This window comes from Choristoneura fumiferana, chromosome 5 (assembly GCF_025370935.1).
Source record: "Choristoneura fumiferana chromosome 5, NRCan_CFum_1, whole genome shotgun sequence".
In the NCBI taxonomy this organism is placed as follows: domain Eukaryota; kingdom Metazoa; phylum Arthropoda; class Insecta; order Lepidoptera; family Tortricidae; genus Choristoneura; species Choristoneura fumiferana.
In genome coordinates, this window is record NC_133476.1 from 7,171,815 (window position 1) to 7,198,271 (window position 26,457).

Sequence of the window (26,457 nt, forward strand, 5' to 3'; positions counted from 1 at the left end):
CGATGTACGCGATCTGACCAGGTTTAGTGCCGCCCACCACACGCGCTCGCGATTATGAAGCTGTCTGTATCTTCCGTCAGAACGACACTGTGGTCTTAATGTCAAAGCACATGTTAAAACAATGATTCACATTTGAATCACATTTAGAAAAACAAAATCTTATTTTGATATTATACCACGACCTAAAATGATAATGCAAAAATCGAGTAAGTACCAAAAAGTGTAGGTATGTACGTCTACGGTCATACACCTTTTATTTTATGAATACTAACAACACCATTAACAATAAAATAATATTGTTTATTTTGATTACCATTTTGTCCGTATTCTATTTAGTTTCTAAGCACTTTAAAATATTTTCTCCAAGAGAGTGCATTAAGAAAGTGCACAATAAACTGCTATTTGAATAGATACGTATAAGGCTTGATCCGATTATGGCAGGTTTATGATGTGCACCACATTGAATAAATCGTAGGCGTGTGCGTGCAAGTGCAACGGTCACTGGGGTCGATTTGCATTCTCGTATGCACATCGCCGTGGTTACATCGGAGTGAACTTCGCTTCATTCATATTGCTGGAGCATCAAACTGCAGTTGACTTGAACTAAAGTGTGAAGCTGTTAAAACTAAATTAAATAATCAGAGCTTAATAAAAAAAAACACAAAATTGCATCATAACTTGATATCGCATAACAATGCTAAAACACCACAACATTGCAAGCAAATTGAACATAACCACCAATGAATAGTTGGAACATCTAATGATGTGTAGATAATGTGGCAATGGCAATCGAGCGTGCATGACTTGCATTGCGAATTGCAATAAACAATTGCTAAGCCAGTAGTTCCACGATAGAATTTGGAGCAAACCAAAAAGAGGTTAATCGAAGAGCCCTAGAAAGATACTTCTTAATCGAGGACGATTAATGCATTTGAATATTGATAATGATTCAAATGTGCCACCTTCAGGTGTATAATGCGATGTACAGATAAGGTCGTAAATCCAACATCACTGCGAAGTGAGCATTGGATATGTGAAAATGGAGCAGTACTACTCTTAATACCTGATCTATGGGTCAGTTTACACTGCAACGCGATGCGAATTTCGTTAAGAGTATAGGTACATCTATGAGTACTTATTTGACGTGTTTTCTTAATGAAGTCAGCCTCGCTGCGTCTCAACCTCTCAGCGTAAACTGACTTTATCACGTTTAATTTTTGTTCAGTGTAATAACAACCTCGAACTGGGAGTCTATAGTGGAACTAATGGCAGGAATGTGAAGTGAAGTGTTACCTGAGGACCTGCGGAGGCCGGCTTCGCTGAGGCGGCGCGGGTGCTTCTCCCACAGCGCGTCCATCGATGTGACGCTGTACGTACTGCTCGCTGCGCCACACCAAGCCACACACACACACACATTAGCCACTACTCAACACAACAACAAACACCTAATTCACACGTCACAATACGTGCATTTCCAAACTAATGTGGGATTTTTAAAAAAGGTCAAAGTTTGTTTGAATTGCAAAATATTTCTTAAATTTGGAATTATTTATCTCAAGTTTAGTAAATTAGTCTTTTGTTGATTTTAATCTACTTATACGATCGAAATTGTTTTAGATTAATAACTTTTATCGTTCTTTCATGCAATTGTTAACCCAGTCCAGTCTATTATGAGAGAATACCTAAATTATTAGAACTGCGCAATATTTTTTGCGTGTTAGACACTCAGGCTTTTGAATTAGCCTTGCCATAAAAAATATGAGCGACTATTTATTGAATTTAACGATTATGAAATGACAGCCGTGGCGTTTGTAAAAAGAGCTAAACAATCAGTGTTATAGTTCGGACGAGAAGACAATGCTGTTAATTGCGGACATAAGATTTGATGGGCGGTCGTGGGCGGCTCGCGCGGTGTTGTGACATAGGACTGGAATTGAGGCATTCACATCCGATGTCGCTCGTAAAATGACTGTTAAATTTCATCGACCGGCGTGCTTTATTTTATCAGATAAGTATTTATTTTGTGTTTACATTGCAGGTTTTCCGTTATGTTTTTAAAATGTTAATTTTGAGTTAGTCTATCTAGACGCGTATTATCTACAACTTGTTGAGATTGACAAGATTCCACCACCTCAGAATGTCTCGTGCGTGTGCTCTTAGTTCTAACCCGCACCATTAGGACCCGGCGTCCGGAGCTAGCCCGGGGTTATATATAGAAACAGGACAGACTTACTAGATGCCTTCCGATGCGTCCGCGGTCTGTCCGGCAGACTGCTCGACACTTCGTCTTCCTCGTCCTCAATAAGATCTGCTCGGCGGACGAATACAGATAAAAGCGTGAAGACATTATGAAAACGTGAAACTTTTAAAATTATTTACAATACAATGACTAGGTGATTGTGATTTTGAAGTGCGTGCCAAACGTCCATTCAGAAGCATGTATCATGCTCGCGCTAAGTGATCTCGTGCCATTACAGGTTCTTTTGAAATCATTCTCTATTCAAGTGTTCGACCGTGAAATGAAATGTTACTCACCTGATAAATGTTTTCGAGATAAGTCGTCGCTGAGTTTCCGCACGGCGTCCGACGAGCTGCCGTCTATGACAACAAAACAACACGTAAAGCGAAATAATAAAATAAGCATGCCGACATAATAACATAGATAGATGATGGAATTGTAACAACAATAAAGATTATGAACATTCTGAAAATCAGATAGACGCAGACAATGATACAATGAAATAAAAGGGAATATTTGTCACGACTCTATAATGTTGACCGTTTTCATAATACTTGGGCTTGCTAGTTTGCAATTCATATTTGGCAGAGTTCGATAAAATCATATAGTAGGTAAAGCAGAATGTGTGGGAGTCACCCACGGCGGAGCTGGCGCAGCTGGCACGCGGACGCGACGAAGTAGGCACAGCACTCACAACAATTTACGGTAGGAGTTAATAAAGACATAACTTGGTCTGTTTATTCCAAAGGCTTACTGAATGGCGTCAGTTTTGTTCTGCTTCATTACCTACACAGTTATGTATATGTAGAATACTAGTTCAATATGTCGAATGTTTGACTTGATAATCTAGGTCGCACTAAATGTTATAGTATCGAGATATCACGCAGAAGGCACTGAACTCTAAATCTCAGTGTGATTCATAAACCATTGATGAAACCCGAGTGTTTTAAAAGAATAATTTTCACAAATGTGATTTATAAATCCATATAATAAAATTATTGTTCTATCGGCACGATCGATCATCAATGCCAATACTGCGTCTCTTTAACTTATTTATTGTTATGAAAAATGTTATTGGAGGCAGGCAGGCGGAACGCGGAATGAATTTATTATGTCCTTTTTCACATAATTGCTATTGAAACAAAACTTGTGCAACAAATAAATCTTCTTTAAAATATGCGCGTTCACGGTCAAAAACAATTTAATGTGCTTGGTCAGGTGGCTGTAAAGTTTCAAATGTCCAAAAGTTTCACTCAAAAATACATATAAACTAAGCTTTTTGTAAAATCCTCCCGTAACTATTCGTTTTCTTGTCTTTTACGGCTGCAGGAGAACACTTTGGCATCTTGCGTTTATCTAATAAATGGTAGACGTAATTGAATTATCAAGTGAAACTTGAACGTTGAAATTATGAAATAACACGACACGGGGCAAGTTGTCACTTACAGAGCTGTAGCGAGCGACTTAGGCGGAGCCGGCCGGCTTGAGCTAGCGTGTGTCCGGCACTGAGTCCGAGAGATTAATCATCTATCTCTACTGCGCAGTGGCACCGGGCCTTGCCGCCTCGCGTGGGCTCGCTAGTCATAACCCGGCTCATCGCGGCCCTACGCAACATACACCCGTTGCCGGAAGGTACCTACGCGGAAGCTGCCGTAGAAAGATCAGAACTGGATCCAATGACAGCTCAAGTAGTTTTCACTTTTACTTTAATACAGACTCTAGGTAGGTTAGGTATACATGTCCGATCAACTGATGCTTTGAACTAAACCTTTTGCTCTTCTGGTGTTTGTATAAAACTGTAAGGAGCATGCATTTTTTATCAAAGTAACATTTTCAATGATAATATTGCTATCTTTAAACAAGTCCAACAACACGCTAAATAAATACCAATATTGAAGTATAGATTACGTCGCTGTTGCAAATAGATAATTGCAAAGTGCAGTTATAAAAGCTAAATTGGTAACAATAGTTAGACACGACACTGCAATTACTGCGTGACTCTATCTTCACAAATAACTACAATTAAATATTTATCAAGATACAAAGGTCTCGCCAACGTTTCTGCGACCAATCCAATATCATCTTCCTACTCTTAAGTAATGAAAACTGATGATCATTGAATTAAAAACCATTATATATATATATATATATATATCGGTTATCATAGTCAGACAGTATGTCGTATCGTAACTAATAAATCATTTAATTCTGCCTTCCAATAATAGACTACATGAAGAAAATTAGGTAGGTACAAATATTATTCCCCGAAGTAAAAACTGCGCAGTTTGCAAATTTTCAAGCGAACGTGTGATATACATATACTTCGCAAAAAAGATACCTACATAGTTGATAATAATTTATAATCGCCTGTGGTAACTTCCGCGACACTGAAAAACAGTCAAACATACTGGCGCTATTAAATGAAGTCGGCAAGATTAACATAACAACGAGGTATTATTTCACGTTTGTCGGATAAATGACTGTCAACCATTGTTATGGTAAAAAAGGCATTCGTCATAGTATTATTGGATTCATACTTTTGAACAAATTAGGGAGGAGCTGAGGACGAATCGCTGCTATCAATAATGAAGACGTGAGTTTGGATGGTCATGTAAAATGTTTTACAATGCACGTGCTCGGAAAGTGCCTCTTGTCGTGGGTCAACATATCCATAGAAAATTAGTGATTCCTGCACGCATCCACAAGTGTGCCGTAAAGTTGTATGGATTTTACTTACCGCACTTGTGCGGTAAAGTAACTTTTTAAATTGCCAAATTATGTCCAAACTATTGTTAAAAAAATAAGTCTAAAGAGTCGTTATAGTTAGGCTTTGAACAAATAAGAAAACGTTTGATGCAACCAACTGAATATTTACTGATAAGATAATACAGATTAATCGCGACAGAAAAGGGAACGGTAATTTTTTTTTTTCATGTAAACTCGTATTTTAATTCCGTCAAAAGTTATGAAAAAAAAGGAAATAAATTCTTGAGTCCAATTCGGACCGTGCGACGTCAAGCGCGCGCACTCGAAAGTTAACCAATGAGCTTCCAGTGCGCGCGCACGACGTAGCACGAACCAATCATGGTTACCCGTTCGCGCCTGTCATGAAACCCCGCCAAAGTAATGTCCATAAGTTCAGTCCGGTGAATTAATTTTTGATGAGTAAATTAAAATGAAGAGTTTAAATGATGAATTTATATCTGACTTTACGCCGCCTTACGTCCTTCACGAAGTACATATTGTCAGTGACAAACTCAACGCTGAAATACGTGAACTATAATATACATACCTAAGTTAATAAACATCTTAAATTGATAGAATAATCTACTTCTACACACATGGATATTATAACATCTACCGGTATGTCTTATTCTTATTTATTTGCTTTTATCTATTAGAATGAGTGAACCAATTTTGAGTTATTTACAGTTCCAAAGCTAAACAATCTCAGATTTACGGTAACTTTTTGTTAAGGTAGATTAGATACATAATATAAAAAATATACTTGATGATAGTTAACTATTACTCGGATTTATTCACGGGTTGCACTGATATTTAGCGTTATAGGAGCGTGCAGGAGATAAGGACTAGCCAATATAAGTGTGGAAAATGTCAAGCAACAAGGGAAAATAATTAATCATAAAAAATCACGATACTAAACAAAGTCTCCTTTACCTATCATTAGTAGCTAGCTGTAGCTGTTCTAATCTTCTGAGTCAATGATTGTTATGAAAGTTGGTTTAATAAAGTGTATACGTTAACGAATTTGGTTTGGCGTGCATGTCAGTATGTATATATACTGCCTGCTACTGTAGTAAAACGAGTATGGCAAATAAATGATGTACCTAGTCACTGCCTCGATTTTTTTCCTCGCTTAATGCATTGTAAAACGTTGTATGATATACGTGTCGAAAGTAGGAAATTCCCAACTCGTGCCGGCTCAAAACACTCGCTTCGCTCGTGTTTCAAGTTCTCCGCCACTCGTTGGGAATTGCCTACTTTTCCGCACTTGTATCATAAATAACTATTATGAGTCAAATGTTATATCTGATCATAAATAATATAATGACCATAACGTGTGGCGGCAGTCAGCAGGTGACACAATAGAACAACGTGGTGATCCCACGCTAGCGTTCGTGCTCTCCTCTGTAGTAACACGCGTGGGTGACCTACCTAATTCCGAGTAGTTAACTCCGAATACCTCCCAACCCTTACTTTAACATACTATGGTAGTAAACCCGCAGAACTAATTAGAAACCGCGGCATTATTATTCTTCACTATGTAAACAATAACAACTTTACCGCTTGTGGGCAGCGAGTATTTAACATTACCTAATATAGCAGAAATAATCAATTCAATGGTGCGTGTGAAGTTCCCAATCCGCACTGGGCCCGCGTGGGAACTATGGCCCAGGCCCTCTTGTTCTGAGAGGAGGCCTGTGCCAGCAGTGGGACGTAATATAGACTGGGATGGGATGGACTATAGCAGAATATATAATATGTATCGTACATGATGAGTGGGTACATAACAACAACATGTTAATATGATGACATGATGTCAATTTTATACGAACATCTTCGTTCGCAGAAAATGATGTAATTGCTATAAAAGAACATTCATTATTTGTCAATTTCGTTAACGTTCGCCGGACGAGACACGCCAAACAACTTGAACACAAACCATGCTTGAAGTTGTCGGGGAATGACAGTATGTTTTGTGGTCAAGTTCAAGTTTTTATGAGCGAGTACTGTATGTTAATGAGATGTTTTGCAAATTCAAAAGTCAAGGCAGAAATTTATTTTGGCACTATTATTGCGCGTCGCATATTTCTTCCGTAGCAGTTGCAACTTGCGGTATACCCATTTATGACTGGTCGCGTTCATTTACGCCTGGACTAATTCGTCAATTGAGGACAATTTTGCAGTCTACATAACGTCATTGATGCGGTAGTAGGTGTCCATATAGTATGACAGATGCAATTCTTAATGCCAATTACATATACAGCTGTTCGACCACGTGAAACCTATTTTATTCACAGACTGACCACCAATCAAGTCTTATTAACGGAATAAGCGTGAAATTTGGAAGCAACTTTTTACGGTCGGATACTTTTACAAGTTCAAGTCACGCACAGATGGATTATGTACTGCGATTATGAGATGTTTAACAGAAAATATATTATTAAAATAATAGATCATAGGTGGAGTTCGCTAAACTACTCGTTCAGCATCAAAAATAATCCAATGTGACCGAGTTGGCGCCTCAATGACTACCGCGATCCTGCCGAACGGGAACAACGTCCCACAACGACGAACGAATGAAATGAAAAACATTACATCCCGGCCATACAAATAAATACCGATGATTCATACTACGTTTCAGACGATCGTTTACCGGGCTATTATAATAATTGAAATATTTATTGAGGACCATGTGACAACCTGTTAAGGTGATTCTGTATAGGTTTCTTGTGATGCAGGTGACTCAGGCCAAAAGAGACTGCGGATACACCGACAGCCGATAATTTACCACCAAATTTGGATGTTTTAAACAATAAGCTGTTTCATGAACTGAAAACAATTGCAAAAACAGTCTTGTTTTAAGATTCGGCGCTGCTTGTCAGTTCGGTAACGAATTTTATGTCCCATACAAACTTACAAGATTTATGACCTCATGCAGCATTAATTTATAGGTGTCTGTTAAGAATAAACAGCAAACAAAAGAGGCAGCGACCTCTATATATTATTCAAAAGCAACCGTTAACTGAATATTAAATAATGATATTTAATTCCGTAAAAACATTGCTAAACTTCGTTAATCGCGCGCCAGTCTTCTTAAAAGAGGCAGTACCTAGTAAATTACTTCAAGATACAGGTCATAATTAATGTAATCGTCAAATTAATTGTTAATGGATGCAGTATGATTGACGGGCCGGCCCTTTAGGCCGTGTATGGTACGAAAAGCGATCAGTAGCCCCAGCACGTTTGCCCCCGCGTTATAATGGTCCGTAATGAATCGCAGGAGCCCACGCCGCGCATCGCAAATATCAACAACGTATCTACACCTGCGATAATTAATCCGAAATCAAACGCTGATTAGAATGACAATGAGATTCATTATCCTAAGAAATGACAGTAACAATTATTATGAGGAAATAAATTAATGCCTTCCACTAAAAAAGGGTAATGAGAGGAAATTGAGGTAACGGACTGCGTGGAACAGAGTAACAAACCTATGACTTCATCAGTGAAAGCACATCTATGCAGTTTGCCATTGCGAATTAACGGGCTCGATGGAGGCCCTTCCGCTTGCAGTGGTTGGTAGGTATAGGAATGCTTTGGGTATAATGACCGTAATAAAGTGGTACAGCGATGGAAGTTCAAACATTAGTAATCATCTCTAAGCCTAGAATGATGTAACTTCAAAGATATGGTCGTATCAATATTTTTGCTGTGTAACTATACCATCAAGTGTTATTTTCTTGACGCTTGAGCAACTTGACACTTGATAGTTATCTCTCAACACGTCCTAAAAACGCTTGCCAAATATCGCCATAAAAAGGCCATTACAGTCGTAGATAACGTAAAAGTTTAAAGTGAAACTCAAATAGCGACAATCCATTTAAAAGATATACACGATATACAGTGTCACTCGTAACTCACGGATAAATAAAATGCACCATCTACAATAAAGTTCTAAAATTACGGGCGGACCTGGAAAGCGTGGTGGCATTATAAGAAGTGATAAATGTCTCTCACAGTCAGTGGTTAGACGCTAACCGGTCACGAAGTGGGCATAGGCAGTTGGGCGCGTGCAATGTCTTCTTTGTTTCTCACGGCTCGGCTGCAGAAATACCGTGTTGATCGTTATCTCCGGCAATGATAAATGCATCCAATATCGAAGAGTTTGCAAGGCGTAGGTATTTGCCCATTTCAGTTTGCATATTTCATACCTACCTGACAAAATTTATACGGTAATTACTGAGTGAACATATTTCGGAGGCAACATTTAAGTGTGCGAATAATCAGAACTTGTACCAACAAATGATGTAATACGAATTACTTTACGAATTTTCGTGACAATAGCGTGTCTTTGTGAACAGAATTTAGGTAAACCCTTATACTCATAGTACGTTGGCTGTATGTTTGTACGTACTTGTAAACACCCGTGAATCAGCGGTGTTGGTACATATACAGGATTTTAGAATTGTAGCAGACCAACTGAGTAAATAGAACTTGAGGCGACTTGACACGCAAGATGTGTCAGCCGTGGAAAATTCTCGAGACAAACAAAGATAGCTACCGGCTTGCACGGTTACCGTCTGAAAAACAATTAACATATTGAATTATATCAAGCAAGAGCGAGAGCTAGGTAATGTGCGATACAAATTTCAAGAGCTCTGCTGAATACGACCGTGGAGTTCCCCAGGCTAAATGTCGCCTTGAACTTGTAAGCGCGCGTTGTAAACTAACGTTGACGTAAGTGCCCAGTCAATAAAGCAATTTACACCGTCGCACCTGATGTAGCCGCCTACGCCTCCCAATAAATACACAATCGATTACATAAAAGTTCAACAGCAGTCCGGATTACCCGATTCGGATGGAACTCATTAATAAATATTGATTTATCACGTTTAAGCGATTCTTATATTTTATATAGCTGCCAATGGAAATTTTAAGAGTAATGTGCTGCTTCAAGGTACCGTAGGACACAATCCAGCAATTTAAAAAAGCATTACGATTATTATTAATTACAAAATCATTGACATTAAGTTTAATACAATATGTTTTTATTTAAGTACACGTCAAAGTTTCGCAAGATTATGTTCAGAACAATAACGTTTATTAAGTACTAATACAATTTTGACAAGTTACAAGCGTCAATGGTTTGAATTAAGAGTTAAAAAGTAAAAAAATTTAGCTGTACGTATTTTCTTGGAACATTTTGAAAACAGATTGTTTAACTCTAAATGTAAGCATAAGTAATTATTTATTTGCGTAACATTGTGTCATAATACGGTTGTGTAAGTTTAAATTTTAATTAATATCTAAGATTTAATAAAGAAGTAGGCATGGGGCAGTTCTCAGTTAAATAAAGCTACAAGTTGATAATTCACATTTGATGTCATTACATTTCGTAGCAAAGAAGTATTGAAATTTATTGTTTTTTGATCTAAGTTCTACTATAAAATGTTTAATGATAATTGTAAGTGCCACTTTAATTACAATTAGTAAATTTGGAGTTTATCTATATTTACTGGTACCCATTGACAGGCAGTTCTTGAGTCCTAACTAATGAAACGTGCTTCCGTTGGGTCAAATAGTAGTAAAGTAGTGAATATGTGATTAAAAGACTAATTCAGTTTATGTGGAATAATGTTAATTTAAACATAGGCCTAATGATGATTTAATGCTATTTTTCTTATACAATTTTGACTTTTGCTCACAATTTCTCATATACCCAAATGCTGACACCTTACGCAAGACTGAGGAACATTACCATGGTAAGCACTCAAAGTGTCTTTAAGGAGAACTTTTTACCGAAGTATAGAAAATCTGTTTAACGTTTGTTCACCAGGTCAATTTCCTACACAATCAAAACAAAAATTTCATGTGTCTATTAAGCTAAATCATCTTGTAAAGATACAAATGATTTTTACCTTTGTTTTCTAAATTGTGCCTTGTCTTACATTATCTCAAATCACTTAAAAGCATGAACATAAAAATCGTGATTTATTACGTTTAAGCATTTTCTAAGTTATATAGCTTACAAGAAAAATACTTTAGAGTCATGTGCTGCAGTTCATTTGTACAGTAGGACACAATCATTAATTTAAGAAAATATTACGACTATTCCTTAATTACAACCTCTATTACATTAAGTTTAAATATAAATATGTTTTTATTTAAGTATCTTTACAAATTTCCGCAAGTTTATGTTCAGAAACTAATAATCGTTTATTAAGATACTAAAATATACAATTTTAACAGTATTTTTTTCAAGCATTCTAATGGCTTCATTGAATTACAGATACAATCGTATTTATGAAAATTACTTATTATTTATTTTAGGCGAGAATTGATTTTCCCTGTTGAAATCGTCTTTTAATATTTTTCGCTCTTAACTCTATTAAAATATATTACTGTTTCATCATCATCATCATCATCATGTCAGCCGAAAGACGTCCACTGCTGGACATAGGCCTCCCCCAAGGCTCTCCACTCAGACCGGTCTTGTGCTTTCCGCATCCACCGCGATCCCGCGATCTTAACCAAGTCGTCGCTCCATCTTGTTGGAGGCCTACCGACAGCTCGTCTCCCGGTCCGTGGACGCCATTCGAGAACCTTCTGGCCCCATCGGCCATCCGTCCTGCGAGCAACTACTGTTTGAAACTACTACACTACTACTATTACTGTTTGAAACTGACAAATAGTCACATAAATTTAACACGATTTTATAGTAATAATAAAATTAATGAAATTTGCGAGGGCGGATTATCACCACTGTAAATGAGTGTTTACCTATTCATGTTAAGGTGAACATGTGCGTTAAATGAATGCCGTCGAAGGAATAATTTAAGATTTCCCGCCTCTGCACATCGCTTCTCACGATTAATGAATGAACACAAAATTTATCAGGTGACGAAACAACGTAATTACGCGTAAACTGCGTATATAAGTGATAAAATTTCATGTAATCTCTTTAATCAAGTGCGATAATCTCACAGTGTCCCATTTAAACATAACGAGGTTCGTGATTACTCAATTTCCCGTATGATCCCAGATAAATTGACTCATGGGGCCAGATATGAAGGCGCTATAAATCCAACTAGATAACGCAATCAACTGTGCTGTTATTATCGGTTACAGTCTAGCTTTTAGAAAGGCAGAGTACAAAATGAAAGCTCAGAGCAATTTAGATTACTTTACTTGTAAGTTCACGGTAACATGACTTGAAAACAGTTACCATGAGTTCTAGATGCATAATTCAGGGTAGTTGAAAATAAATAGCCGGCTGGAGTTTTCATCGAGCGGTCAAAGAGAACTCTATAAAGTAGGTTGAGTGAGACGGGGTGGCGCCGGGAGCAGCGCAAAGCTGTTGCGAATTCAACGACCTCGCCTACTTCGCAAATCATATTCTTTTATACGTCTGTGACATACTAGGTGCCGCTAGCATCGTGACGTCCGTTGACAACTTTGTCATTTGTGACACGTTTGTAAGTAGGTAAATAAATAATTAAATGAGCCAATAGCTAACAAGACATCACATCAAACGTACCATTTGATACTGCCATCTAGCGATATTTTGCCTATCAAGTTATTAAGGCAACACGTTCTAGCTTCTAGCAGAAACATAATTCCTTACCGTTTAAAATAAAATGTTGTTCTTTAAAGATGAAATAGGTAAAGATTAATCGATCGTGGACGAGCTTTAAGGCAAATACGGTATCGGAAAATGTAAAAGGAAAACATTAATCAAGAAGTAAGTGACATTATTTCACTAATTTATAGCTAAAAATATGAAAGCGACATAAAAGAAAGCTTTGGAAAATGGACTACTTAAGCTTCGGTTTTAAAACTATTTAGTCAAGAGACAAAGTCAATTTTTGCACACACGATGATATCTGAATTAAAACTATCACGCACGATGGTACTGTTTCTATACAGTGGCAAACATATGCCCTGCTCAAATCAAGCATATAGAAAAGTAAAAAGGAATGGCTCCCGACTTCCCTCATAGGAATTCCGATATACCTTTGAGCATTGAGTGCTTTTAAGGAAAGGCACATAGTAGGTATATAGACGTGACCTCACATAACGAAGGATCATACGTGACTAGGATATGTATGATTATCATGTTTATCCTTATTGTTTCACAGGTAAAAGATAACTAAATATATTGAAATTTAGGAAATGACCTTAAAAGAACCTTAAAAATAAAGAATCAGTTAAGAAAACAATTAAGTTAAAGGCCAAGTAAAGTTACTTCATTTCCCTGCGAAAATTTTGCAATATAGATGGCGAGTTTACAAGAGAGGCATCGTTGGAATAGAATACAACTGTATCTGTTATTGGGAGGTGAGATACGTGCGGGGTAACAATTATGTTACGTCTAGCTGCATACTATTGAATATTTAATAACTATATTATTTATGCTAAAGCAAAGTATATAGTGAATGTTATTGTTGCTACACTTTAAGTTTAAAGTGTCTCTGTCAGGAAATGAACGATAATTTTATTAGATTTTGCGAAAACATCAACAATAAGTGCGAAATGACCTTCCATCCATCCGTAGGCACATTTTCGAGCACTGGAACGCATTAGGTAATGTCCCGTGTTGTGTGCAGATCACTCGGATGCCATTTATCGTGTGCGAGTTGCAACGCGTGGGCGTGATGATGTAGTCCACGTGTCTCACTGGACGTGCCTCAAACTAACAGCTTAATTTAAAAAATATTTTTAGTACTTAATGATTGTAAAATGAGACGATCGAGGATTGATCACCGAGACATGTTCGGTTCGGTCTGATACGCTCGAGAAGAATCGGTATCGATGTGAAATCAAATCCGTGGTTCAAGGTGATCTGTGGATATTGATTTGTAGTGACAAAAACAATAGCTATAAAATTACAACAAAAACGTTTTATGAAATTATGAAGATTCCATTAATTGTGTATAGTAGTCACGTATTCTCGTGTGACACCTGTTCTACTACTGTTTTGTTACGGTTGACAGAGAACAATGCCATGACGAGTAATTGAGCAATTTCAACGCGAAGACCGCAACTCAGATAACGATAAGACACAGGAAGTACCTTGTCAGGGCATAACATCACACAGCGTTATTTTGAGATGTCATGGAAGTGACATAATGGCTCCGGAAAGGTGTGAAGAGGATGCAGACATTTTACCAATATTCGTCCTTAGTCCATTTGTATATTTCCAAGTATAAACTGTGTAGCTAAAAGTGACAACAGAACAATAAAAAGTGGAATGTATACCACGACTCAATCAAGTAGGTGCTGTGTACGCGACAAATATGACGTGTGTCACGCTATGAAGCATTGAAAATCATAAAGAAACATGAAATTACGTAACTGGCACTAGGATTATATATAGAAACGTAACGACGACAATATCTATATGCTTTAGTTAAATTTGCTTAACAATGGTAACTAGGTAACTAGTAACTACTAGCTTCTAACTCAGAATAATTTGACATGCGACAGTAATTTCTGGAATGCCGTGCCATCGTTTGAAGTGGAAATTTTATTTATTATTTGCTTGTTATGGGATCTAAGGTCAGAATGCAGTTACGGTGGCAGCTTGGCACGTCATACCAGCAACCAAACAAGGCTAAGTGCGTTGGAAATTATTACTGCTGCGATTCCAAGTTGTAGAAACACTACGAGAGAAAATGAATATAAGTGCAGTGCCCCAGAGGTCACGGTAAACGTCTTATAATCAACGAAGGCTCGGAAAACTAATGCTGACCACCAGCACGCAATAATGGAAGCGAGGCGTCTATAATGTATATATTAATTAGCCTAGAAACAACACTGCATCGACAGGATTCATAAAATATGAAAGTAATATCGATAGTGAAATTCCGATAGATAGAACGTCGTAGATGTTGGGTGTTAGGGGTACAAGGGCAAGGTCAGGAGAGGGTGGTTCAAGGGGAGATCAGTTACACCAAAACTACAGTTTCGCCTAATGAAATATTCAAACCGTTACATAACTGTTACGGAGGGACTTTGATAAATGAAGCCATGAAAACGTAAACCTACACACGTAAACTTTGTTTTGTTTCCAAACTGTATAAAAATCACGCAAGGACAAGTGAGCTAGAAACAAGGATACGCTTTACTATTAATAACATAAAAATAGAATGACAATGATGAAATATCGCATTACAATTCATCGAATTCAGAGCATTGCAAGGTATTGTTGAGATCACTGTATATTTATCGTTTATAACTTCGCATTACCACCTACTTAACCGCAGATTTGATGATGTTTACTTAGCACTCCTTTTGAGTTACTTTACGATTCTACTTTATGAGAAAATTATGCAAGTTCCATGAAACAACAGACCGTTTGTTTTTTGTCGTACTGAAATAGATTGCTTTCATTAACAGCCTAGTTTACTTATTATTCTTTAAGATAAGGCCTGAGCCTTCTTGTATTCATGAAGTTAATGCGTGCCGTGAATTTAAGTACCCAGAGTACTTGTTAAGGCCTAATTTAAATATTTCCGTGCTAAGAGATGAAACTAAATTTCAGACCAAATTTGCTATAGCAATGTACTTTGGGACGTAAACGATTGTTCGAACTAAACGTACTGTTGTAGTATTTTTTCATAAAAAATTACATACATAATTGAGCTTCTGAGATGTTAAATTAGGACGTTGAAAAGGGGTTCTTCAAGAACTATATTAATTACAAGCAAGTTGGTAATGAATTATAGTTTTTGTTTTTGCCTTTTAAGCAAACAATCTAAACATATTTCTTTTCATCCTGCTCTGCTGACTTCATGTAAACCCGGGCTCCATTATGCCAAATTGTTGCATCCTGCCAATAATGCGTGTTTCTGTAATGAAATTACATCAAGTCCCATTTAAAACCGTCAAGTCAGGCTTTGTTGCGCGGATACTAAGTAGTCACTCTTCATTAGCACAATTGCCGACTGACATGCTACCTTATTAACACACTAAGCCCTGAATTCTAGATCTACCATTTCGACATGCTGTGCTGTGTTCGTTTTGTAATGTAATAGTGTCTATTTATCTTGATTTGTGTTTTTGTCACCTTGTGACTTTGTCTGTTTGCAGAACTACGAATTAATAGTCTTGTACATTGCAGAGCTTAGACAGACATTCCATTATTACGTACCTACATAAAACACGATTAAACGTATGATAGGTACATTATTTTGTCATAGTCTATGTGTAATATAGAAAAACAATAAATTATAACTTAGTCATCGATAAAACCTTTATCATTTCAAATGATTTCACCTTACTGTTAATTGATTGATATTAAACTCAAAATTAATAATTTGAAATTAAATGTTCCTATGGTAAATATTCTGTTCAAAAACATACATATGTAGATAAATCGAGCTTCTTGTAATCACTACTTATCTCTTTAGGTACCTACGTATTTAAACAACTAACTATGCTGAGTTAATACAGATGATTCTAATAACTCTCAAGGATTTCGGATGTGGTTTCAGTTATTTCTTTCAGTATTATCTTTGAGCTTAAAATAAAACTGATAACACAAGCCTCTGTTATTATTTAGGCCTAAAAATATACCGTGCTATAGACTATTGTTAAAATACAAATTATGTAGCAAATATTCTACACCTACTTTGCATACACTCAATAAAATCAAAATTTATAGAGCGCACGATGGAGCGCAGAAAATTTACTCACCGGAGAAGCTGATTTTCGTTTCGACCGGCATCTCGTTCCCGGATGAGATTCGATTTAGTCTCTTAAAATCAATGAATCAGAACACAACAACTCCTCAGTTGGTCGCGTTGGTTACTGGACCTGCGGTAAAAGCTGATGATGTTTTCATGTGTTGGAGTGTTTTGTTCGTAGCGGACCGCGCGGCGTCGGGACGCGTGGATCGCTCGCCAGCCGAATGTGCACTGCGACCGGCAGAACGTCCTACGCCCGCGCTCCGCCCTCGGCCTCCTGATACGAGCCTAGCTTGTTTTTGTTTCCCCGTCGCCCCTGCGAGCCTTTTCACGAAATGGAAAATTAACAATGTCCCTTCAGCCGGCTTCAGCAATTGGGACGGAAGGGTGAGTGGTCGAGAGATGCGAGAAAGTCAATGATAATAAATAATGGTTTTTGGCGATGATCTTGATTTACCCTTTTTCTTCTTATTCTACATTATCTTCAAATACCTAGTTTTATTAGATGCTTTTATATAGGATTATAATAGGATATCTATATTATACATAAGTATTGAATGAATCCAACCATGTGCTATCGACTTGTGTAGATACATGCCTTTCTTAGTATTTGTTATTATCTTATCACTGTTCTTATCGTAAATTCTTAACTCTACTCGTCTATATATTTGCTAAGAATGTTGTATTTACCGTTCTGTGCATTTGAGGCGCCTCTTTGTTTATTCTTTACTAGTGCACTTACCTAGTAAATAGGATAGGAACTAATCAGTTTTGTGCTCAACATAATAATATATTCTGTAATATCGGATTGATATTGTATTTATTCCCTCGCTATTCAGGTTTGATTAATATTTTCGCCGTCATAAACATCAGTGTTGTTGTCTAACTGGTCAAAAATATCTGAAACTTATTTACCCAATTGAAAATATGAGTATCTTAACGATGTCTCAAGCCCGGTGAGTAAAGGCGGTGTACCTGAGAAGAACACAAACTTTCGCATCAAAAAGAAAAAAATAACACTTGTCTCTTTACAAAATGCCCGAGGTAATTGATAAGCGTCTAAACTTGCAGTATTATTTCGTGACAAACCGAACGCCGATTGTTGAGCGCGTCACGTTTTCTAACAGGTCAAAGAAAGCGAGCTGACGAGGTCGTTTCTTCTAAAACAGCTCCATTCAACGTCAACCCATTCTGCCTCGGACACATTTCATTGCCGTTTGTGGTGACAACTCCGTTATCAGGGGGACAATAATTGATTGTTACAGTGCCAACAAACATCGGCACCTTTCACTAGGCTCACTAAAAACGGACAAGCAAAAGCTCATTTACAATCAGAAAGTGAGCTTGAGCTCAGGAACAAATAGCACGATATTAGAGCGAGCGGTGCTTATGCAATTTTGAACAGAATAAAGTTCAAACTCCTTTCACCGAGGAACAAGTGCTCTCAGTGAATTTTAAATCTCTGCTAAAGGTAATGATAAATAATGACTTTGTTATTGTTGTATGCGGAGGCAGGAGAAACAGATATGAAAGTTAACGAACATAAGTATAGAATTCTTTCTTCGGATACATTCAAGGCCACTACGGCCAGGGAATGAAAAAAAGATGAGACAGCTAAATATTTAAATGGTCGTATTTTCACTTTCTAGAAAGATGTATGAAGGTCTAAAAGGTTATACTCGTATAATAAATGTGATACGGGTGTTTAACTGAACGTAAGCTTTTGAGTAATAAAAATTGGCCTCAGCAGTGTATATATATACAATTCTCTTAATTCGGCATCATCAAAGCAAATATTGAGAGTAGCCGAGGATCGTGCTCAGTGGCGTGCCATGGGAGAGGCCTATGTCCAGCAGTGGACGAACATAGGCTGATGATGATGAAAGCAAATATTAAGTAAGTCTTGTCACGGACGGAACTCAAAATATTGACTTTTACAAATTTGCTTATAAGCAGAAATAGTGAGTCGTTGACCGATAGATTGGAATCCAAACAATCCTTGACTCAGCCCGAGTTTACGGCGTAAGGCACGTACAGAGCCTGATTTACGATCTATAGAAATTATCCCCCTGAAACCTAATATGCACTCGACCTAGACATAAAGAGGACTAACATTTAGGCAGCCCTGCTAATAAGATTTACGATATGCCTTTAATTTTAGGATTTATGGTCACAACTTTGATCGAATGCAAAGTCTAGCTCGACTGACGTGACAACATGAGTTGTTGTCTGCTTCATTGAATCGCAGATCGTAACAGTCCTTGAAGCGCTGACGTTGTTTACAGAATTTTTAAGCCATGAAAACAAGACACGCGTTGAAACAAGAAATTTAAGATGTATTGTTACTTTGTTACTGTAAGATGTTTTTGGTTGCGAAGCGATGGAGTGTGACTGGATATTATTTTGCCTTCAGTCACGTATTGTTTGTCCAAGTCATTGCGCTCTCCTACCATATTTATTTAATACAATACCTAAGCTGATGAGTAAATAACAGAAAAGGCAAGTCTACCTCGACTCCAACAAAGAACGGCTTCTGAGAGGTTCAACAAATAAGTCATTATATGTATGTACAGTTTTTCAACCGAGGAGGAAAGTGGGAGGTTTTCAAGTCGACGTGTACATATGTTTTTAATGTATGATCACGAATTATTCTAACTAATAATATTACATATGCGAAAGAAATTATATCTGTATGTTCGTCTGTTACCTTTTCACGCTAAAACCGTTAAACCGATTTATATGAAATTTGGTATGGAGATAGTTTAAGACCCTGGGATGGATCTAGGATAACTTTTATCCCGGTAAATTGCATAGTTCCCGCGGGTTAGCGAAAAACGATAATCTCGGCAGACGAAGCTACGGGCAGAAACTAGTCTATAATTGTCTATAATAAGTTAAGTATTGAATTTTTGCCTATGAGGAAAGGGGGAGGCTCTCATATCCACGCATTATTTTTTGTACAAGGTTTCTAAATTATTCTGGAAAATTTGGAGATGGTTGTGTGGTTTCACTGATTACCCTGTAAATTATGTTTTTCGGATTTTTTTAGCTGACCTCAAAAATATGTTATAAGTTAATTTGCGTATTTGTGTATCTATGTGTGTCCGAGACATCGTATAGCTCCTATACGAAATTAGATATTTTTTTGGTTTACTTAAAAAAAAAGACACCCTAACCTTAAAAAATGGGGAATGATTTTTACTTTATATCATATGTTAACTGGAGCGAGTTAGAAGCGAGAGTCCGATAGTTAAGTGATTTGTAAATGTAGCAAGCGTGCCAATAAAGCATCCCAATAAACACGATATGTTGACAACACAGTCAGTTTTCCACACCTGCGCCGGCGCCGCTCGTCCGACCGGAACACTTTCCAGTATGGTGTTCTTATATTGCGACTTCACTACTAAGCTAGCGAGTATGAACTGAGATTTTGCATAGGAATTTAACCATTGAATAGCTAGTTTTGAATAAGAGGTAAAATTAACGAAAACTATTATGAGCGATTCTTTGTTCCATAAGAAGTTTTTTTTTTAGGGTTCCGTGGCCAAATGGCAAAAAACGGAACCCTTATGGATTCGTCATGTCTTTCTGTCTGTCTGTCCGTCCGTATGTCATAGCCACTTTTTTCCGAAACTATAAGATCTATACTGTTGAAATTTGGTAAGTAGATGTATTCTGTGAACCGCATTAAGATTTTCACACAAAAATAGAAAATAAAAACAATAAATTTTGGGGGTTCCCCATACTTAGAATAGAAACTCAAATTTTGTTTTTCATCAAACCCATACGTGTGGGGTATCTATGGATAGGTCTTCAAAAATGATATTGAGGTTTCTAATATAATTTTTTTCTAAAATGAATAGTTTGCGCGAGAGACACTTCTAAAGTGGTGAAATGTGTCCCCCCTGTAACTTCTAAAATAAGAGAATGATAAAACTAAAAAAAATATATGATGTAGGTACATTACCATGCAAACTTCCACTGAAAATTGATGTTTTAGTTGACATAGGCTAGTTTTGTGGTTGTATGTAAAAACTATTACGTGGTGCCATTTCTTTATTTAAGTTATTTCAAACACAATTCTTGTGTTTTTTTAAATAAATATATGAATGAATATGAACATGAACGATTTGACGTCAGAATGAGAGTGTAGTAGTTAGTTTGTAAAGTATTGAAATTATTGCACAACACTGTTCTGACGTTATTTGTGATCGGTACAGTACAGTCATTCTGAAATTGGCAAGTTCTGAGTCTGCCGATGTCGGTTCAAGAACGCCGACGATGACGCTGTCACTAGTAGAACCAATGCCACCGGATGTCTTCGACTTCGACACTTAACTTAACTTAATTATTAGTTATGTTAGTCGCCGGTAAATCCCGCTATTAAGTATAAAGATGTGAAATGAGACTTAAAAAAGTTGCATCAGTTTTATTAATCATGCAGCTGATTGCAAAATTGTAATCAAGAAACGTGTTTGATTGTTTTTTTTAAGACAAAATTACAGTACTGTTTTTAAACTGACAACAAGAGATTAGATTACATAGTGCGTAATTGGATTAAATATTCATCATGATATAAGCTTTTGGCTTTATAAATGAAATACCTACATACGCCTAGGACATGCTTTAATGACAGAAAACTATGAATTGACATATGCGAAACACTTGTTCAACTTTTGTCTAAGCTTAAGCTTAAGTGCTGTATATTTGATGTCGGCAACGCTTGCGTGCTGCTTGGGTTGTGTGGTAAGGTAACGGTAACACGGTTTAAGTTGTCAATTTCACGAAACGGAAAAAAATAACTGGACAGTAAATGGTTCCTGAGATCTCGTGTCTAATTGTCCCGTAATCATTTTCTGCTCTCGTAAGAATATTTATGTACCTGATTAGTGGGGTGGGGACTCAAGCTAACGATAACCCACCCTGCACAAACACTCGCCCTTGAAAACAATCTGAAAGATCGAAACTAGTAGGACCGTTCCTGCTTATAATAATCGTTAATTTTTAAGTTTCATAAATTATGCCTCACGAGACCTTAAGAACACAAAAATTCCAGTTACCAGTGGACGTAACTCAAAGCTCTTATAGATAGAAATGATATGATGTCACCCGGACTCGACATTAATAATGCAATCGTGGCGACCTTGAACCGAGATACAGTCACGATCTGCTCTGCAATGTTAGCAACATCTAGATAATAGATTAGAAGGAAAGAGCTTAGTGCAATGCCATATTCATAAAATCATTAGCTGGTTATAGGATGTATTGATATATAACAGGCCTAATTGACTCTAACAAAACAGCGGAACTGATTTTAATAAAACTTAGCTAAGAACCATCTCGATCGAAGCTTTAGATTTAAAAATCGTTCGGAAGTTAAAATGATTTTTATAAGATTTTTTGCGTCGGGGCACGTCGGGGGTTAAAAACAAATAGCTATTTAGAACTGCTGAGTAATTTGTTATGATTATCTAGTATTTATTTTACTCATGCTTGTCTGTAAAAATGTTCAAAAAATTACAATCCCAATAATTAAATAAAAAATACCATCCCACCATCCCAGCCTATATACGTACCAATGCTGGACACAGGCCTCCTCTCAGAACAAGTGGGCGGAATTAAAAAATACCAGTGCATAAATACCTACCTACTGTAATATCTAACTAAATCAATGCAAGAGTAAGGTAAAGGGAATTAAGCAATAATTCTCACAAGTTTCACAACGCAAGCGAGTATATATTGTTTACTTGAACGTTTGTGCAACTTTATAATATGCACATTGTCAAAATTTAATTCAGATTTCACGCTAAACATTGAGCAATAACGATATCAAATAACATGTCACCGCGGACTTATTGTTCCGGACAAGGAACACACCGACATAAAAAACACAATGGATTTTAAAATGAACATTCCCAGATAATAATTGAGAAGTAACAATGAAAAAAGAGATGTTGTTTTAAAATATGGCCTGTGAAAGTCTAAATCGGTTTGTTTTTTTATTAAACAATTCTGCAGCAACATTAACAGGGTTACATAGTGTTATGATAAGATGTATCGTATACCTACCTAAAATACAGTAACTTTGCTCAGTGAAAGGTATTGTAATCGTATTATTTGTAAAGCAGGAAGCAACACGATTGCACGGCAGGATTCGTAAGGTGCAACGCGAATAGGTTCTTGACATTTTGTGAGAATGTCTCACGAAAACGTTTTGATTGTAGAGTGTTTCGAGGCCGCCTGCAGGATTATGTTTAGCATTTGATTTCAATCGAGACTTGGGTGGGCCGTTACCTTAACGATCTCGCGTGTGCTAACATGAATCAATGCCCTAGGTGTTGACTAATCAAATAAATAACATAGTAGCTAACTGCATTGAACACTCCAATCGCCCAATCCATCAAGCCATCGTTGAAATCTAAGGGAGATCAATGTACCTATTTGCGGATTTTATCGAAGCAACAGGCATACGCTATTAAATAGCCCTACTTTTTTCACTTGTATATTTTTTTATTAGGGCCTGCAACAACACTCATTGATAATTTTTATGTGACGAATAAATGCGAGGTCGTCCTTGTTTGTTCGAACAAAACAATAAAGAGACGGCATTAGATATCTGTTGCATAAAATTTATCAATGAATGGTGAAACGTACAGGTCCTTGAATAGGTACTTAAAGTATTGTAAATGTGAAAGTATGTAATTTTTTTTAAGTTCTTTGTTTGTCTCTCAATCTCGTGTAAACGACTGCAGCAACTTGCATGAAAACCAGTTATGAAAAATGAGACCCTCAAAGACTATATTTAATTTTTATTAACACAGCGTAACGCGGGAGCGAATATGCTAGGTAAAATGTTGTAGTTCACTGATTGATATGGATCTCCCTCCACTCCGCACAGTTACCGCCTGAATCTATCAATGATCTCTTTCTCAGTTCAACATCGATTTTGATCAAACTTATCTGAGAATTAGCAGCAGTGTACAGTCAGGGCCGGCACATACACTCGGAATTCCGTTTCGGAATTTCGAACGTAGTAAATCTATACAAATCTATGGACCTACCACATACAAACAGTAGTTTTCCGTCCACATCATTTTTTGCCAAAACAAACTTTAATCTATTTAAAAAAATTCAACAGTGTTCGACGGCGGGGAAAAATATTTGCATGGACATCACATACAGCTATGTTCTCCAAAAATGTGCTAGGGATGACTCCTAAAATTTTCAATAAGCTACCAAAAACTGTAACAGAGAAGGAAGTATTACCTAGTTTCAAAAAAGCATTGAAAGATTTTTTAACCGACAAGGCATATTATTCTGTTAACTAATATCTACTAGATAATATAGACTAGATATTGTTTTCAAAATGTTCCACTGATTATCATTAGTATTAAATGCAAATTGATTTATATAACATTAATGTAATATTGATTGCAATTTAATAATTTCCTATTTTTTATCGTATAATTATTTAAATTCATAAGTAAAAATTTGTATGGTGAAAGGCAAGACATGAAGGACAGGACATCAAATTATTGTACATCTATATATTCAATTTAATAATTGTATATAGGAACTCATGTTTGACAAATAGATTATCTTTTTATCTTTATCTTTAAAGTTTTTTCCGATTCGGAATTCTATGGACCTCCCTCCATTCCGCACAGTTACCGCCTGAATTTATCAATGATCTCTTTCTCAGTTCAACATCGATTTTGATCAAACTTCTCTGAGATTAGCAGCAGTGTACAGTCAGGGCCACCCCATACACTCGGAATTCCGTTTCGGAATTTCGAACGTTGTAAAATAGTAAATCCATACAAATTTATGGACCTACCACATACAAACAGTAGTTTTCCGTCCGAAGTTTTTTCCGATTCGGAATTCTGTATGGTGGCCTGTGCGTTCAGAATTACTCCGAATTGAAATAAACGTACGTGTGTGATGTATTTACGAATGTATTATCGAAATTCCGAAACGGAATTCCGAGTGTATGTGGCGGCCCATAATGTAGCTTTCAATAACAAAAAAACTGAGTCCAAATCGGCGTATTCCTTTGGGACCTTATCAAGTTATCATATCACCTTCTCTGTTGCGTTGACTTTTGACATTGGCGTGAACTATCTTCTTCGTTTGATTATTATAATTGTTATAAATATACGTGGGAATTTGAAATGCAGTGGTAAATAAATATTTACCTCCACTTTAAAACTCATTACATTACGGATAGCAAATGATGGCAGACAGACGCTAACCAGACACACATGTCATGCGAATTGATGGACAGACGGCGACCTCAACAAAGAGTGGTAGAAAGCTACGATGAGGTATTTAGGCAGAATGCGTCGTGCAGCTAGAAACGTAAAATTAAACTTTGAGGTAGATGGTAATGAAATGACTCGTCTCGTTTGTCGTATGCCGTGTACTAAATTTTAGACCATTGTACTCAAGTTTAAAAGAGATACACAAGAATGAACTGCACTTGCAGTCGTAAAACGAAATTTGTTAGCTGATTCAATCAATTGGCATGAGAAGTAAGCCCGGAGCTCGTCTAATCTTCATTCGTTCGAGCCGGGGCATCGGTTGGCAAATAAGGTCAACGAGGTAATAGGGTCGGCTTTAGATGAATTGGAAGGAATCGACAAATTACCAAGCGGCTTTTCTGTAGGACTTGAACAAATCGTTTGTGTACCTTTGAGTTTCGAAAAGAAAACCGTTTGCTGAAGTTTTTCACGCTTGTTTATTACGTGAAATATCAACGTAGCATGATTAATTATAGCTGATTTGACAAAGTATTACGGTGGTTGGCAAGATACCTATGTTAAATTATTTTAAGTTATTATTTCACATCCTTTTGTAAAAGGAATAGGTAAATTTGGATTACCATTTAAGAGCGATATATTTGAAAGGCTTCAGTGATTTTATAGGCTAATTAGATCCCTTTAGAAGTAGGATACTCACTAACTAGACTAGACATACACGGTCAGACATTATAAAGTCGAAGTTAATCTTCTTCGATAGGTACTGTTAACATAAGGCTTTCTCGACCAAGGCACCAGTTGTGGTACGAAAGTGCGTAGTATTTGAGGCACATTATTTATTGGCAATATCGTGATATAGAGCTCGTGAGATTTTCTGATATCAAATTATATTGACTGAATCTAGCAGAGTAACCGACAAGTGTGATGGAGTCTTCATCGTTAATGATCGAGTGGCGATAATGGAGCGGACGGATGAACTCGCGGCGCCGGCGCGGGCGCAGTCACGCACGCCTGGCCTGGGAGAAAGTGAATCACGAACAATGGAACAGCCCAAGACAAATTGAAGGCCCATGACCAAAACACGAATAAGCTATTTCGGGCTTCGCGCTTAAGACTTAGCAAACACGATATCCTTGACACGTTTCTAAATGCTGTACCTAGTGTTTAACTAATTAAAGCAATTTATTTTTATTTACTTCACCTACTTAATCATAAATGGCATTTTGCTATATCAATTAAGTGCTTATAACTTTACAAGTCATACAACTTTGCAGGTAATTCGCGTTGTCGTCTTTCTGAGAGTTAAAAAATGTAATGTTGAAATGTAATTGTTTAATAACTGTGTGAGATGCCGGTACGTTATCAGATATTGCCGTTTCCTCATAGCAGGGTTGGAAAAAAATCACGATTTTAAGCAAAAAATCAAAAATCACTGATTTCTTTCAAAAAATCCAATAAGTAAGTAAATCGTGATTTTTTTCGATTTTTTTTGTTAAAATACGAAGATACGCAAAAATAAAAATAA

At 36.9% G+C, this 26,457-nt stretch overlaps 1 protein-coding gene across 1 annotated transcript in view; it reads right to left on the bottom strand.

Moving 5' to 3' along the window:
* Positions 1-23: 23 nt before the first annotated feature.
* Positions 24-26,457, bottom strand: part of LOC141427713 (uncharacterized) — a 30,990-nt gene continuing 4,556 nt past the window's right edge. Inside the window, exons 2-5 of the mRNA XM_074087308.1 lie at positions 2,536-2,598; positions 2,234-2,308; positions 1,294-1,383; positions 24-94 (exon numbers count right to left, since the gene is read on the bottom strand). Of these exons, the coding sequence (XP_073943409.1) occupies positions 24-94; positions 1,294-1,383; positions 2,234-2,308; positions 2,536-2,598 (299 nt within the window). The remainder of the gene's footprint in view (positions 95-1,293; positions 1,384-2,233; positions 2,309-2,535; positions 2,599-26,457) is intronic.